Below are 16,031 nucleotides of genomic sequence, written 5' to 3' on the forward strand. Positions count from 1 at the left end.
AGAGAGGTTGTGTGTCCTCTCTCCTGGGGACGACCAAAGGAGGCTGTGCCACCAGATTCAGGAGCATGGACCCAGACAGCAGCCTGGGTAAGTTCTATGTCCTGCATGGAGGGCTACCACTTTCTCTCTGCTACCCCGCACTCACAGGATCACCACTCATCTAATTCAGCCACTGCCTACACCCCTTACAAAGATTTGTCTATGACAGTGACTGCATGCATCACATCCACTCTAACCTCACTCTCACAAACGACTAGACCTCACCATCTCTCCTGCCTGTGCAACACTACTAACTGCTCTTCCCTTTATTTCCATGAAACTCCACCCATCCTTTTGTCTCATCACTGAAAATAAAAATTAGCCCAGTCCCAGATGTATCATTTATCTTAGGACTCTGGTAGGATCAGGCACCTAACTGACAGTGGCCTATCAATTGGGCAGGGATGAAGTTGCCCTCGATTGACTATTGTGGTACCCACTAATTGTGGGTACCCCACTAAGGTTAAGACCCCTTTGACATTCACACATCGCCTTTAACTTGAAGCGCACACAGTTTATGTTCCATGCAAACTGCCGGCACATGCTCCAAGTCGATGTAGCATGATGCCACACTTTTGACTGTTCAGTGCTGCCACTAATAACTCTGTTCACCAAGAAATCCAGGCGGAACACACAGAGCCTAGGCAGCTTTGAAGTAAGTATATGAAAGAAGCAATGTGAGGCTGGCAGCCTAGACTTCAGTGAGTGAATGCTAACAAAACAAGCTAAGAACCATATGGTGTAACCCGTGTAAATACATGTGCGATGCTGCACTCAAGACAATTTGGCAGAACCATGCAAGTTACAGGTGTTTCTGAGCTCCAAGGTAAAGTGTTAAAGGGCTGATGTGTTTTGGAAGATCACCTGAATGCAGATTTAGTAACGTGGTGAGGCTGGTGACTTGCTGACGGAGACTTACATGGTTGAAATCCCGAGTAAAATGGAGGCATTTGCACCACGGCCGGGGCAAGTACCCAGCACAATGCAGTCGCAAGATGTACCTGCTCTGACTTACACATTGGGAACGTGTATCATCTAGGAGAGGAGAAGTAGCATAGAAATGAGGTGAGTTGGGCCTTTAGTAAATTGTAGATGTCTGAAAATAAAATAATCACACCCAAATATGACGTCCTGAAGTCACCAGGCTTGAGGGGAAAATCACACTCACATTTTTGGTGATGTCGCGACTCTGAAATTTCTATTCTCTCTGTATTTTTTCACCTTTCTTGCCGCTGCTCATGTCACTCCAGGGTAGGTGAGAAAATTCCGCTCACCCCAGCCTCCCCACCCTTCATACACATAAAAACAGAGTTTCCGCTAAGGTTACAATTGTGGAGCAGGAGCTTAAAGGAAACTTAGCCCAAAATTATCAAGCAGAGTGTAAGCAATTCTTAATATAAGACCAGCACAGCAGAATTGTTAAAACAGGGAGGGAAATAAAAACAGCATGAAGCATGTCCGTTCTATTCACATTCCAATAAAACCAGCTTGGACATCAGATATGGCATCAGAAGTAGCCACGGTACTGCTGGTTTTGAGGGAATAGGGAAATCATTTCAGGCGGATGATTAACCAATGACCAGCTATTGATAATGCTTGGTGACACTGGGTATGAATAAGATTGAGCTGAGACAATTAGATTCTGCCACAGTTGGCAGAATGCCCAACCAATAATTATCAATATTAAAATCGCTGGAAATCCAAAATTAAAACCGAAAATGACGGAAACACTGATACAGTCTGGCAATTTCTGTGGAAAGGGAAACAGAGCCAATGTTTCAGGTCGAAAATCTTTCATTTGATGACCTTTTGTCGGAACCTGATAAAAAGGCCACCGATTTGTAATATGAGCTGTGTTACCCTCTCCACCGATGCTAGCAGACCTGCTGAGCATTTCCAGTCTTTTCTGTTTGTTTTATCACTGCCGTGAGGCCACACACTTAATTACTGATTGCTCGGCCAAAGGAGAAGATGGCACCTGTAGAATTATACCATAGCATGGAATCTTTTCGAGCAGAGCGAGAAAATAAAATTCCATTTGAGCACGATTGTAAGTCTTACACAAAATTATTTAGTCACTTACCTGATCTGCATGCCATATCTACATCCTTTTCAAAGTCAGTCTATAAAAGTTAGGGAAAAACAGTTTAGAAGTGAGGTTAAATATTGCTGTTGGGTGTGTTTCTTTTTCCCTGCCATTTAATGCTCCTCTCCTGCTTCAATAATCAGTACTCACTCAATTAGTGCTCACGGACAGTTGCAACAGACCCTGACTGCAAAGTGCACCACTCTGGTAGTGTATGATTCACTGGCCACAGAACTAACTTTGCAATGGAACTGGAACCATCTCAATACCAAAACGGTGGATGGGTGTTGGGCCAGTAAAAGGTAAACTGCCCAAAAAAAAATCCACCAGAAAATAAATTTGGTAAGACAAGTCTCTATTTGTAAACCTCATTTGATAGGGGCACAAATCAGAGCATAGGCCACATTGAAATCACTGGAAAATTGGAAGCACTGTAACTGGCGCATACTGACCTTGTGCCCAATTCTCCAGTCCACGTTCGCAAGTGAGATGCTGCACCAGTGTCCTTGTATCACATAATTTACCCTTCTATCCACTGGAATTCAAAAACTAATCATTACTTCTTTTACATTTTTATCTTAGGTGCTTGTTAACAAAAATAAGAAAGTCATAAAACTAATTTGTTACAGCCCCATTTCCATTTCTGAATAAAACAAAATAGGTTGCAAAGGATAAAAGAGATGTTGACTGGGAACAATGCAACCTCTAGACAAATGCCCTAAGACCACAGCAACATTTCAGGTTTGGAAGGATTCTATGGTTATGTCAGTCTTATCTTACTACATGCACTCTACTTTCTTTGGTGACTGCAGGTTATGGCTCTTCTGAATGTCCCTCACTTTTTGACCTGAAAGGTGACCAAGTATTCTATACTGGGTGTGACTCATTTGGTGTCATGATATTCTGTTTGATGGTGACAGACCAAGTAAGTTCCTGCAGCTCCAAATTTCTCATTTCAACCAAGCTGGTTGTGGAAAAGGGATGCAGTTTAATGACCATACTATCTCACTCATAGAGCTGTCTTTGTGAAACGGATTGCTTTCATGGGCCCTGCACCCCACCCTGACTTCCAATTTACAAGGAGGGGTTTATTGGACTGTGGCTAAGTTTCTTCTTCTCTGTAAGGCAACAGGTGTTACAATTCTGAGATCATAAGGGGTTGCATTTTTTAAAAAAGTCGAATGAACAAAGTGAATGTGAGGGAACATGTGCCTCCTCTTCAAAGATACTGCAAAACATTTTCGTCAGTATTCAATCAAGGACATATTAGGGTCGATTTTTAGTTATGGCTAAGCTACTGATACAGCATACTGACCAGCTACCGAGCACAGTATCAATAGACACGCTGTAATGCTCTGGTCACAGCACTGTTAAAATTTAATACGTGAGCTGCAGTGTCAAATAGGGCTATCTTGATGCAGCTTGCAAAACTGAAGACTGCTAACTGTTTAGCTTAGCAGTGGTGCAGGTTGTGATGTGACCATGAAGTGCAGAAATCCCCTTATTGAGAAACTTCCTAGCTCCTGGAAGCCTATTCAGTCCCTTCAGCTGAATTATTGATTGACAAGGGAGACGAAGATTACAATGGACAGGCAGTAAAGTGGAATCGAGGACACACTCAGATCAACAGTAGTCTTACTGAATGGCAGGCTGGCTCATTCTCCTGCACCTATTTGTTACGCTACACTCAATACTGACCATTTACTTTTTGTAGATTTTTTTTAAATGGCTTGAAGAACCATCTCAACAAATAACTAAAAAGAGCTCCAAAGTGTAACAGCGACTACTTATTTATAAGTTTAATTCTTCCAAACATCGCTACCACAAGAGTTTATTACTGAATGGGAATCAGTGCATTGGAGAATGGCAAGCCCATTTCCCTGCGTACATATTGCTGATTATTTGAATAAGTAAAATCTTAAGAATATTTTGCAATTGTGTCAACCATCTGAAACTAATAATTAATTTGTGGGAACCCATGTCCCGTTGCTTATCACAGCACTTCCTGCAGTCTCAACAATTAATATCTCAACTCTTAAATGAAAGAATACTGCACTAAAACAGGCCATTCAGCCTAACACTGAGTTGCTTCCTAAGACTCACAACTGTTCAGCAGAGTTACATCTCTGAGACTTTTGACGAAAAGGTTACTCGGACTTTTACTCATTGTTTAACATCAGTAAAATCTGGCCATAGATTCTTGCTTGTCCCTCCATTTTATGAGTTCATTCAGGGTGAGAGGGCAAAGTCCTTGTGTATATTTAAGACTGAGATGAATAGATTCTTGATCAAGTATTGTGGGATATCAGATCAGACATGATCCTGTTGAATGATGGAGCAGATTTGATGGGACAAACAGCCTACTCCTCCTCCTACTTCTTCTGGTCTTTTGTCTTACAAACTGTAGGCCCCCACAGAAGCTCACCAAAATAAGAATTAACACTTTGTAAACATGAAAGCAACAAGAGAGAGAAAAAAAAAACTTCTCTTTGAGTAGCCTTATCCCTTTAGTCTTGATACTGAGAAGACAGTAATAGTTCAGGGATCCAGCGGTACAGAATGGCCGATAGCTAGACAGATTTCTCCAGTAACATTTCCAGCTACGACCTAACATCAGAATGAGAACACAAATTCCTTATGGTTTTACAACGAACCCTTATGTAATGCCATATCCGTTGAGATAACACACTGAACCTTTTATCGAGAATGTTAAACTTCAAAAATGAACACACAAAAAGGATGGGCAGAAATATAGATCAATGGTTCCAATGGAGACTGTCCCAACCTACTGCACAGCAATCGGGTGGCAGAATCATCAATGCTTTTAATCCACCAGCTACCACATTATGTCGTGGGAGATGCATGAAAACCAGGGTAAAAGAGTTCTTAGTCATAGTAGCAGAATTGCTCAAAAGCGATCATTCAAGAAAACTGAGTAAGCATTCAGATCAAGGACAGTTTTTTTTTGCATAGAAGACCATACCATTAATTGCGCATGTCCATTCTGAAATGATCCCCCAGAGTCTCCGTTTCCCTCCTCTTGTCGATCTACAACTCTACACTTCACCGCATCCTGAACCTGTGAAGTGAGGCAAGAATTTTTGGTTATTGCGCATTTATGATTGAACAAAAGGAGAATAAAAATGTGGGATCAGGTAGGAAGAGATCAAAACCCTTGGTAAACACTGATCCTTAAACGAACAGCCTGGTTTAAGTAATTGAGAAGTATGACTAAAGAAGCAGAGGCCTTTCAAGATGAAATCTGACCAACAGTGTTCACTTCTTGAAAAATAATTAATCATTTATTCTATTAAAATGAAATAAATGTTGGTCATTTCTGTTATTTGATTTAAATGACAGCACTGCAGATATTGTCAATAGAAATTAGCTTCACAGTGTTACTGAGGCCAAAAATGTGAACAGGCTTCAACAGGCATAGGCTTAAGTATATTAATTATCTTAATTATCAAAAGACCAATTTCGATACAATTTTGTGAAATGGTGGTAGTGTCCCTGCCTCTGAGCCAGAAGGTACAAGTTTAAGCTCAACCTCACAATGTGATGTGGAAGAATTTCTTCACTCAGAACCTGTGCAATTCTCTGCTACAGAAAGCTGTCGGGACCAGTTCATTAGATATATTCAACAGGGAGCTGGGCATGGCCCTTGCGGCTAAAGGGATCAAGGAAAACAGGAATGAGGTACTGAAATTGCATGATCAGCTATGATCACATTGAATGGTGGTGCTGGCTCAAAGGGCTAACACATATGTTTGTATGTGTTGGCCATGGAGGTGTGTCTTAACATGACAAAGTGGAATGGTTTGAAAATAAATAAAGAAGGAAAACAAATTCCCTTCGTGGCTAGATCAAATGTATAGTGGGAAAATATTTCAGGCAGGATTTTTCAGAGCGTGGAATTTCCAACCCTGTAATTAAAATAAGTCTTCAGGGAACCGGCCCTGTTTCCAATAGTTGCCCCACAGCCGGTTACTGCTCTATGGAGTGTTAATTGGCTGCAGGCTGGATCTCTGATTGGCCTGAGTTCCTTCAGTCCCAGCAGGAACACAGTGGAAACACCTTGCTGGGGTAACATTTTGTCCCAGTGAATAAGATCCAAAATCCTGTTAGAAAGTGAGTGTTGGTGTTCTTTTGGTGGGATCAGAAGAGAAGGTGCAGGAATTTCTGAGAAAATGGGACTGCGTTATAAGGGCTTGGAGGGGAGGAGACAGTGGGGAGGGACGGGTAGGACTGGAGAGCAGAGGTTGGGATGGGGGAAGAACAGGAAAGGGGACCATCAGGCAGGCCCCTTCCTGTCTGCAACCCGATCAGGATGATTACCCAGACTTCACCATCTTGCTCTCTACCACCTCCTCCTGCTAGACTGCAAATTGAGAGCAGGTGAAAAGCAGTCGCTTATGAGTCTCAATTAGGGCAACCGAAGGTGGGTTGCCTTAGGTCTTGCCTATCACTCCAAACATCATGTAGAATTATTGGGAAGCAAAAGGCACTTGTTGAAATTTACGGGTTTTCTGCCTGCAAACCTACCAGGAGAATCATGACAGGAAGGAGAAAAACAATTGGCAACAAGTTTGGACATAATTAAATATTTTATTTCTAAAACTTTTGTCAGTGGCGGTGAAAGCCAGAGATTCTACCATTGTTATCAAAATAGAATGTGGTCATTTTGACAAACTTGAGTTTGCTGTCACCCAATTCTGCCCATTGTTACAGTAAAGTAATAGTTTGTTAATAAATGTGTGTCAGTTACAATTTGTTTTCTGCAAGAAATATTATTGATGTAGTTTTAACAAAGATACATTGGCTTCGTTAACCCTTTCAAAATAAAAACTGGACTATTCATTTTAAGGCATTGAAATTATGAGACTCATGATCTGCCAAGAGAAGCTTGGTAAAGCAGGACAATGCCAGATGCAGACACCCATCCCTCAGAATGTTTCAACCTTGCTAGACAGACCAGAGGCCGACACGTAAAATACAAAGGTGCATGATGGTAGGGATGATGGTGTCTCCAGACAGGGCAGAATAGCTCCATTTAGTGTTTGACTGCGCTCAAAAGCAGCACGGGTATGCAACTTCAAATCATGGATTGAAAAGGCATTGATCATGGAATCTGAAAATTTTCAGAGCTGTGTCAATTTTACTGTGACTGAAGTCTGCTGCATCAATACAACAGTCAGGATCATGTGGAAACAATGTTAACATTACACCTTAAAAATGGGTCAGTAGTTGGAAATTGTGCATAGAATCAATGTAAAATGGAGTGGAAATCTTGAATTCGCTCCCCAACATCGTGGGATTGACCAAGGACCCAAAACTGAATGAGACCAGCTATGTGGCTATAACAGCAGGTCAGAGGCTGAGAACTTTGAGGCACGTAACTCATCTCTTGATTCCCAAAAACATGTCTGGAATCTTCATGGTAGAAGGCAGAAATGTGATGGAATATTCTCCATTTGCTTGTATGAGTGCAGCTCCAGCAACTCACGATGCCACCCAGGACAGGAGTTTGATTATCCTTGAAAGTTGCCACCCAGGTTGACAGGGCTGTTAAGAAGGCATACAGTGTAGAGGGATCGAGTTCCGGAACCAAGAGGTTATGCTGCAGCTGTACAAAAATCTGGTGCGGCCACACTTGGAGTATTGCGTACAGTTCTGGTCACCGCATTATAAGAAGGATGCGGAAGCTTTGGAACGGGTGCAGAGGTGATTTACTAGGATGTTACCTGGTGTGGAGGGAAGGTCTTACGAGGAAAGGCTGAGGGACTTGAGGCTGTTTTTATTAGAGAGAAGAAGGTTGAGAGGTGACTTAATTGAAACATATAAAATAATCAGAGGGTTAGATAGGGTGGATAGGGACAGCCTTTTTCCTAGGATGGTGACGGCGAGCACGAGGGGGCATAGCTTTAAATTGAGGGGTGAAAGATATAGGACAGATGTCAGAGGTAGTTTCTTTACTTAGAGAGTAGTAACGGAATGGAACGCTTTGCCTGCAACAGTAGTAGATTCGCCAACTTTAGGTACATTTAAGTCGTCACTGGATAAGCATATGGACGTACATGGAATAGTGTAGGTTAGATGGGCTTCAGATTGGTATGACAGGTCGGCGCAATATCGAGGGCCGAAGGGCCTGTACTGTGCTGTAATGTTCTATTCTATTCATTAATTGGTACTCCATCTAACAACTTTAGCATTTATTCCTATCATCACCAATCCACGATACAACAGTGCATACCATCAGAAAGATGCAGTGCAACAACTCACCAAGTCTTAGGTAATACTTTCCACACTTGTGATCTCTGCCACCTAAAAAGACAGGGGCAGCAGATACATGGAACACCACAACCTGCAAATTCTCCACCAAGTCATGGACTGATTTTGAACTATGTTGCCATTCTTTCACTGTCACTGGGTCAAAATTGTGGAACTCTCTGCCTAACAACATTGTGGACATACCGACATCCTTAGTACTGTAAAAGATCAGCTCATCTTGCCATCTTGAGTGCAATAAATGCTGGCCCGGTCAGTGATGCCCACATCCTATTTTAATTTTGTTAAAAAGGCTATGGATGTTGGGTTGGCAGAAATTTTGAAGACAGAGGATGAAACATTTTTATTAAGACCATCAAAGAATATCCATCAAAGCCAGATAAATCAATTTGAGGCTCTGATGAGATATTATCTTAAGGATACATTGAATCAGCTTCAGGGACCGAATGGCCGACTCTTGTATTTGGAATCTCTAAATCTAACATATACATGGTCACATCTTTGCAAGGAGAAGCGGTTCTTAAAATCCCTTCACTTCTTGAGGAATTTAGATCCAAAGTTCAAAGTGGCAATAACTGCACACTGTCTCCAAGGATGGAATGTCATGGGAAAAGAGGGCCCATGAGAGAGATACACCTCTGTTTTTAAAAAAATCAATCCAAAGCCTAAGCAGGCTAACCTGCTGGCCTTCCCACTTGTTGCTGTCTTCCTCCTCCCATGAGCAAAACCTCTGAAGTCGGTGGAAAATGGTCCTTCCCTGTCTATTAATTCGGAAAGTCACCCAGAGAATTGTACGAGTTCCATTTCCAAGCTCAGCCTAAGATAACAGCAAAATTTTACCCTTAATCTGCAAAACTCAATTACCCTCATTTGAATCCATTTGTCTGAACAGTTACAAAACTTTGAGCAGTTCCATGGCTAGATTTGAATGCACCGAAAAAGGAACAGAAGGATTGTGATGCTCGACTAAACCATTCCTTAACGTAACACAGGCAGCATACCAATCTGTGCTTTTGCTTTTGAAGAAGAATACAACAGGCTGTGGATTTTAAAGTCAGTTTCAACCCTACTGGAGTGAGCTGTGAAGGGCTCAGCACACAAACTATGAGTCTGACCTGGGAGATAGAAAGGAAATGCGTCACATGAAAGAATATGGGGTGTAAACATTTCTGAGGCTGCTCTGGAGGTCTAGGAGGTGGAGTTGCAAATTGGGAATAATGTGACGCATTAGAGGTCTCACAAGTTCAAAAGGAAGTGGGCGTGGATAGTTATGGAGGTTACAGCGAGGTGTCGAACCCCAAGGACCCAAATGGAATGCTATGTAGCCTCAAAGTAAGGGGAACCAGATTCAGGACTTAGGTAAGGGGGAACTTCTCTGCCTGAAGGGTTGTGAATCTTTGAAATTCCCTTTTCAATGAAGCAGTTGAGACTACCTCACTGATTGTTTATTTGAGGTAAAGTTAAATTGACTTTTGAACAGTGAATGAATTAAGAGTTATAGTGAGCAGGCAAGCAAGTGGGATTGAATCTATGAAAAGACCAGCCATGATCTTACTGAATGACAGAGTAGGCTTGAGGGGACAAACAGAACTCCTGTTCCATCTATGTTATGCTCTTACAGAAGATCATTAGCTCAGAATGCATCTTTACCAGTATCTCCTACCAAGCGCTCAATTCGTCACAGTCCCACCTCTCACACATCAACAAGCTTTGCGGATTAACACTCATATCTAATATTCAAATGCATCACCTCGCCTACGAACTTCACACTCACATCTCACAGCTTACTTACATTGCCAGCTATTCAACATTGCCAGGGCCACCATCCACACAGATTGAACTACTCTCACAGCCTCACATCCCTGTCTTTTGAAAAACAAAACGAGGCGCAACCAGAGCCAGCAGCACAAAGCTCATGGCGGGACAGACATGGCTAGATGCCCACCCCCCTGAGAAGGAGAAAGTGCTGCTTATTATTGGAATGACCATTATTGAAGCTTGGGCCAGTGCTGGGACTTCAACTATCAGAGATGATTGTATTTCTCATACCTAGTCCTTCCTCTCATGACTCTTTATCGCCCTCATTCCTTACCTCTTTATGTTTTAAAAGCTACAGGTGAAATGAGCATGAATATCCTATTTCTCCCAGCAGCCCCATCCTCACCACAATCCCATCCTAACAACATTTTCCAGACACCCAAGAAGTCCAACCCGAGCAGGCAGTGAAGAAACATCAATAAGACAGAAATGATGAAGATCATTACTTTTTTTTTTCCACATTCACAACCGTCAGCTCGTAGGCTGACGCTCTGCATACCTTTGATGATTGATTTGGGTGGGATTTGTACTTGGTGAGACAGGTCAGAAAGGCAGGGTGTAGCACTGCAGAGGACTGAAATGAACCTTAATGGGGCAGCCTATAAAGAATGCTGGTTGCTGCTGTTACAATTAGAATTCAGAACCCTTGAAATATTATGGACATTTTGAGCCAGTAATTCCAAAGTGATTTTTTTTCAGTTGGGCTGATATAGCCAAAAATGACAGCTGTAAGCTGAATAACTCTCCAAAGAGAGGCAGTGTCACAGGATGTCACATCCACATATGCAAAGGGACCTTCAAAAAACAGGCCTCCAAAGGGAGGAAAACAGAGGCAAATCTTAATAGATTGGACTATAATCTCTTGTGACGATAAAGATAATGAAGGGCCGATGACACCCATTGCAGATATGCCCATAACCACTGACATATTTTGTGTTTTTGCCCTTGAAGAATAGAACAGGCTGTGGATTTAAAAGTCAGTTTCAACTTTATTGGAGTGTCTACCTCACAGTTAGCCCTGTGCTGCAGGTGAAGACATTCAAATAATGCTAGCTAGCTAGCATCCAAGCAAAAAACTGAAATGGGACGACAACCAAAGGACTCTTTCTTACCCTGAGTGCTGGAATTCAATCACAGTCAAAAGGAATCAGATCTAGAGAATCTCAACCAAACTCCAAAATTTCAGATAGTGAAGCTAATATTGGAAGTTCAACGGTTAATGTTAATACGAAATTCTACTGACATGGCAACAATGGTCAACTATCAGATCTTCACAAATAATTCAGAAGTTTCTTTTCTTTTTAACTTATATCCTTTCTACTTGCCTTTTATTTCTAACCTGTGCGTATTGCATTCTGAATTTTTCTCACATTTTAGTAATTAATACATTTCTTTTTGTTAAATGAAAAAATAACTGGCTTGATTTGACTCACTTTATCATTCATTCTGGGAGAAAGGCCTCCACAGGAGAAGGGAGCCTATTTAATTAACCTTGTTTCAACCAACAGAGGGAGTGTGTGAATAAAGTACAGGAGTCAGTTCATCCTTCTTGTCCAAGACCTTTACTGTTTGATGTATATCCTGTCTGGAACTGAAATGAATTGGGAACAGCAGCCAGGTTCTGGTTGTAACAGTTCAACTAAAAAAAAGCTTTGTGTATTGGTGAGCTTACGGTCCATATCAAGCAGCATTGAGAAACACCAGTAGGGATTAAGGGTTTGCAGGACCTCATCCTTTGCAGCTACAAGTGGAGGCCAATTGTGCTGCAGAGAAAGTTCAGAAGCTTCCAGGCAAGGTCAGCTTGTTGCTGTACAAGTCCACAAGGCATCAAAGCTCAAAGAGGCTGGGGGGTGTCACTAAAATTTGTCCTCCAACAGGTTACCAGGATTGCAGATTCACCACTCTGGGCAGATGATAGTTTCTTCCATGGACCATGAAGCTGATGTCCTCTCTCAAGATGACATTCATCCTCCTACTATTGGTGCAGTGCAACTGCCCTTGTTGTAGCTGATCAGCCAGCTAGCCCAAAATCCTGCTGCCCACACCAAAATGGTTCAGTGAGTGACTGAGCCTTCGAAAACTTGGGCTGCTTTAGTTGGTTTTCACAGTCACCTGCACTCTCCTCCATTGAAACTTCACACCAACCTCCCAGATAGCACTGTGTCGGAACATTACACCAGGCAAAGGCAGGCAGAAGACAGGCAATAACAGAATGTTTAAGTATGATTAATTTGCTTTTGCATGGATTATGACAGGATCTAATTTGTGAATTAATTTCAATTTCTTTTGTGATTACTTTTCTTCTTGCATTCCAGCCTTGATGGTCACTGACAGAAGGACAATTGAAAGGGGAATGGGCTCAGCTTTGGATGAGTTAAACGCAGACATCACAGTCAGTAAAGGACTGTCTATTTTTTCTCCTCTCTTCCAGTTCTTATCTTGATCTTCATGTTCTTACTCCTCAGCTGCCCACTATATGCAGGATGGCAATGGAAGTCAATGTTATATGTTGTTTATTGTTGAGGTTCAGATGAGAGAATTGCCTCCCGAACACTTAATGTACTGCCTTTTGATGACAGCCCAGTTCCCCATCACTTTATTCCGTTAGGCTTAGTGGCTCTCTATTACAAGTTGTGTTACTCATATCTATGGGCAACAACTAACATCGAAGCCTTGAAATCAACAGATTGTCCTTTAACATCCACCATACCCTATCCCAGCAGACTGCTATAAATTTAACACAGAATGACCTAAAACCTCTAAAATTGTCACTACTGCCTTAAGATGTCAGCCAGAAACTAACTTGTTATTGGTGATAATCACTTTAAAAAGCACTGATGGATGAGGGCTCCTTCCTACTGCTAAACAGCTGTTCAGCTATTAAGTTTAAGACAGGATTTTAGCAGCTGCATTTCCCCAAAGTGGCATACTTGACATAAAATCAGCTTTCAATGCTGACTGAAGTCAAAGTCTGCCTGCACTGCAAACAACACATTGGCATCTGACACCATTCATCAAACAAGTCAATCCAATTGATTCATCAGCTAAATACCAGGGATGCCAATTTTGAGCACTAAGAGTGCCTTGTTCCCCAAAGGATCCTGCATTAAGAATTGCCCTATTTCTCATTGTGCATCTTGTCCACTCCAAAGGAAATCCACTTTCTTAATGAGTGACCACATTCAGCACATCATGCAAGTCAATATCTGGTTCTCCTGGTAGCATTCATAATGTCTTTGCTCTGGGGCATTTAAAAGAGAAGCAAGTTGAGTAAATGTAAGATGGAAGGAGGCAAGCAGCAGAGCTCCTTTCTGGCTGAGATGAACATGATTGACCCATCTGGCTGCGGTACTGGTAAGCACAACATCAGTTCACCATAAAATAATACTTGCACAAGTTATCATCCCATTAGTGTGCACTCATGCATAATGCAAAGAAAAAATACAAACATTCCAAAGCAAATCAGATCATGGCTGCTGTAAATAAATGTCAACTAATTGTTTTATGTGCACATTGCCTTTAAGGTCATCTTTAAGGGTTTTGTGTGCGGTGTTCAGACAATGCTGTGACTCTGCCGGGTCGGCTGTGGGTCCATAAGCTGCACACACACAAACACAACAATCAGTTGGCTTGCTTCAATGGCAGCGATATAATTTGTTATGTGTTTCACTGTTTTTAATAAACCGATCCACTAAGTTAATTAATCGGTGATGAGCAATTGACTATTGGACTACTATCATTAAAATGACTTGGTCAACAGCAGTGGAGAACACCATATTGATAAGGCCTATCATCTTGAGGAGTCAGGAAGCCAGACAATCCAGAGATAAAACACATAGTTGACTGTTTTAAATTGTGCTGAATTGTGTGAACTAACCCTGAAGGTCTGTTTGTTACAGCATTAGAAGCTGTGAAAAACACAGCTTGCCACAAGAGGTTAGCTTAACTCATTTGATTAGGGCATGTCAGATCAATAGCGAGCAAGGGAATTTCAAAGGCAAACTGTTACAATGGCCAGAAAACGAAATCCTAGCTCAAATTCAGATACAGCAGGCCTCTTGATAGAGATCACAATGTTTAAACAGCATTCAGGTCTATGATTTCTAGATTTGACTGTGTCCACAATGCAGGCAGAAAAACCATTGAGGTGTGATTAGCAATTGGGAATAAAAGTCTACATAGATTTAACGCTCAGACTGGACTGCTAAAGAGCTAGGAGTTCACCACAAAGATATATACCACATCAGAAGACCAATTTCGAGTCAGATTAAATTTTTTAGCCCATCAGCTAGTATTCACATTATTTAGACAGAAGCCTATAGCATTCAGAAACCACTATATGAGCAGATGCAAGGATAAAGCTCTGCATGATTTTTCAACTGAGCAGTTAGCAAAAAGAACTGTTCAGCGGGTAATCACAATGACTCCTGGGAAGCTTTGCACAAAGATTTGCCTGACAAGCCAAGGGCTTAGGGAAGCAAAGACTACTGAAGGTTGGCACTAAGTATGAAGAGATCCTCATAGGTCAATGAAGCATACAGACCTGAAATGCAAATTTAATGGTTGACGCAACTACAAGGAAACAGGAACAAGCAAGACATGTGAAAGGTGTGGCCTTCTGTATGCACCAATGAAAGGTCTGTGTTTCAATGAATTTTGCAAGGCAAGAGGCAGAAAAGGTCATTAGCAGAGATAGTGCTCCAAAGAAGAGGCTCATGCAGTTATCTGTTACTTTGCACTGGCCCAAACAGACCGTCCACATGGAGTAATTTGAAGTTACAATAAAATTTGTCTGGCTTCCCAAAAGAGACATGTACATGAAGTGAATATGTAGTGACCACATTAAGTGATTGGACCAGAAACTGACATTGTAAGTCATGTGACAAAAAGTGATGCACAGAAGTTTTAAACTGTTAATCTCATGGAAAACATCTATATCGTCACACTATGAGAAGCATTTGGAAAAAAAAACATAGATATGAATCGTCAGAAAACGGGTGACTACTTGTTAATGGCTAAGATATACAAGGAAAAAGAGCCGAATAAACTATGCCAGTGGATCTAAAAATCATATACCGATAGACATGCAAAGCTATGATTAAACCTACAAATGTAAAACTTTCAGCATACACCTCTTCACCAGTTCCATCTGCAGGAACAATTGTGTTGGAGTTCAAGTACAGTCAATTCACTCAGATGTTGGAGATTTTCTGCATGGTAGTCACTGATGGACCAACAATTGCAAATGTCACAGCATGACATGGTTCTGTACTCGTCACAGTCCATGGAAATTAATCCAATATCAGAAATTGTAGCATACTATTCAAGAATTGCTCACAGAACAGAGCAATGAAACAGAACAAAACTGAGCAAGAAAATAAAATTTGCAGAGCAAAAGGCTGAACTGCAAACTCAAGACAAATCCAAATTTGAGATTACCAACTTGGAAATTATGACATCTTTAGGGGGTGCATATGTTCAGCTCAGAAAGATGAATAAAGAGCTGCAAGAAAATGCAAGCAAGTAGAATAAACAACAATTTCTATGTCGTCAATTCAATGAAAAAACTGTCATTGTACAAGAAGATCTGGAATAAATCACATGCAAAACAGATGAGGCTCAGCAGCAGCAGCTGCAGAAACATTGGCTTGAGCACAAAGCAACAGTGGAGAACACAAGATCTGCAAAATCAGGTGAAGATAAACAATGTAAGCAAGGAGCTACAAATCTCTCATAAGACAGTTCTTTCAGAAATAAACATCAGCGCAAGCAGGACATGGGGGAAACCAAAGAATCACTG

At 41.5% G+C, this 16,031-nt stretch overlaps 1 protein-coding gene across 14 annotated transcripts in view; it reads right to left on the reverse strand.

Annotated features, from left to right (window-relative positions):
* adgrb1a (adhesion G protein-coupled receptor B1a) overlaps positions 1-16,031 on the reverse strand; it is a 572,033-nt gene that overhangs the window by 28,614 nt on the left and 527,388 nt on the right. For all 14 annotated transcript variants that reach the window (XM_048528814.2, XM_059646190.1, XM_059646188.1 and 11 more), the window contains 2 exons: positions 5,109-5,204; positions 2,123-2,162 (listed from right to left, as the gene is read on the reverse strand). In XM_048528814.2, the coding sequence (XP_048384771.1) occupies positions 2,123-2,162; positions 5,109-5,204 (136 nt within the window). The remainder of the gene's footprint in view (positions 1-2,122; positions 2,163-5,108; positions 5,205-16,031) is intronic.

The sequence above is a fragment of the Stegostoma tigrinum genome, chromosome 5 (genome assembly GCF_030684315.1).
Source record: "Stegostoma tigrinum isolate sSteTig4 chromosome 5, sSteTig4.hap1, whole genome shotgun sequence".
Lineage (NCBI taxonomy): Eukaryota > Metazoa > Chordata > Chondrichthyes > Orectolobiformes > Stegostomatidae > Stegostoma > Stegostoma tigrinum.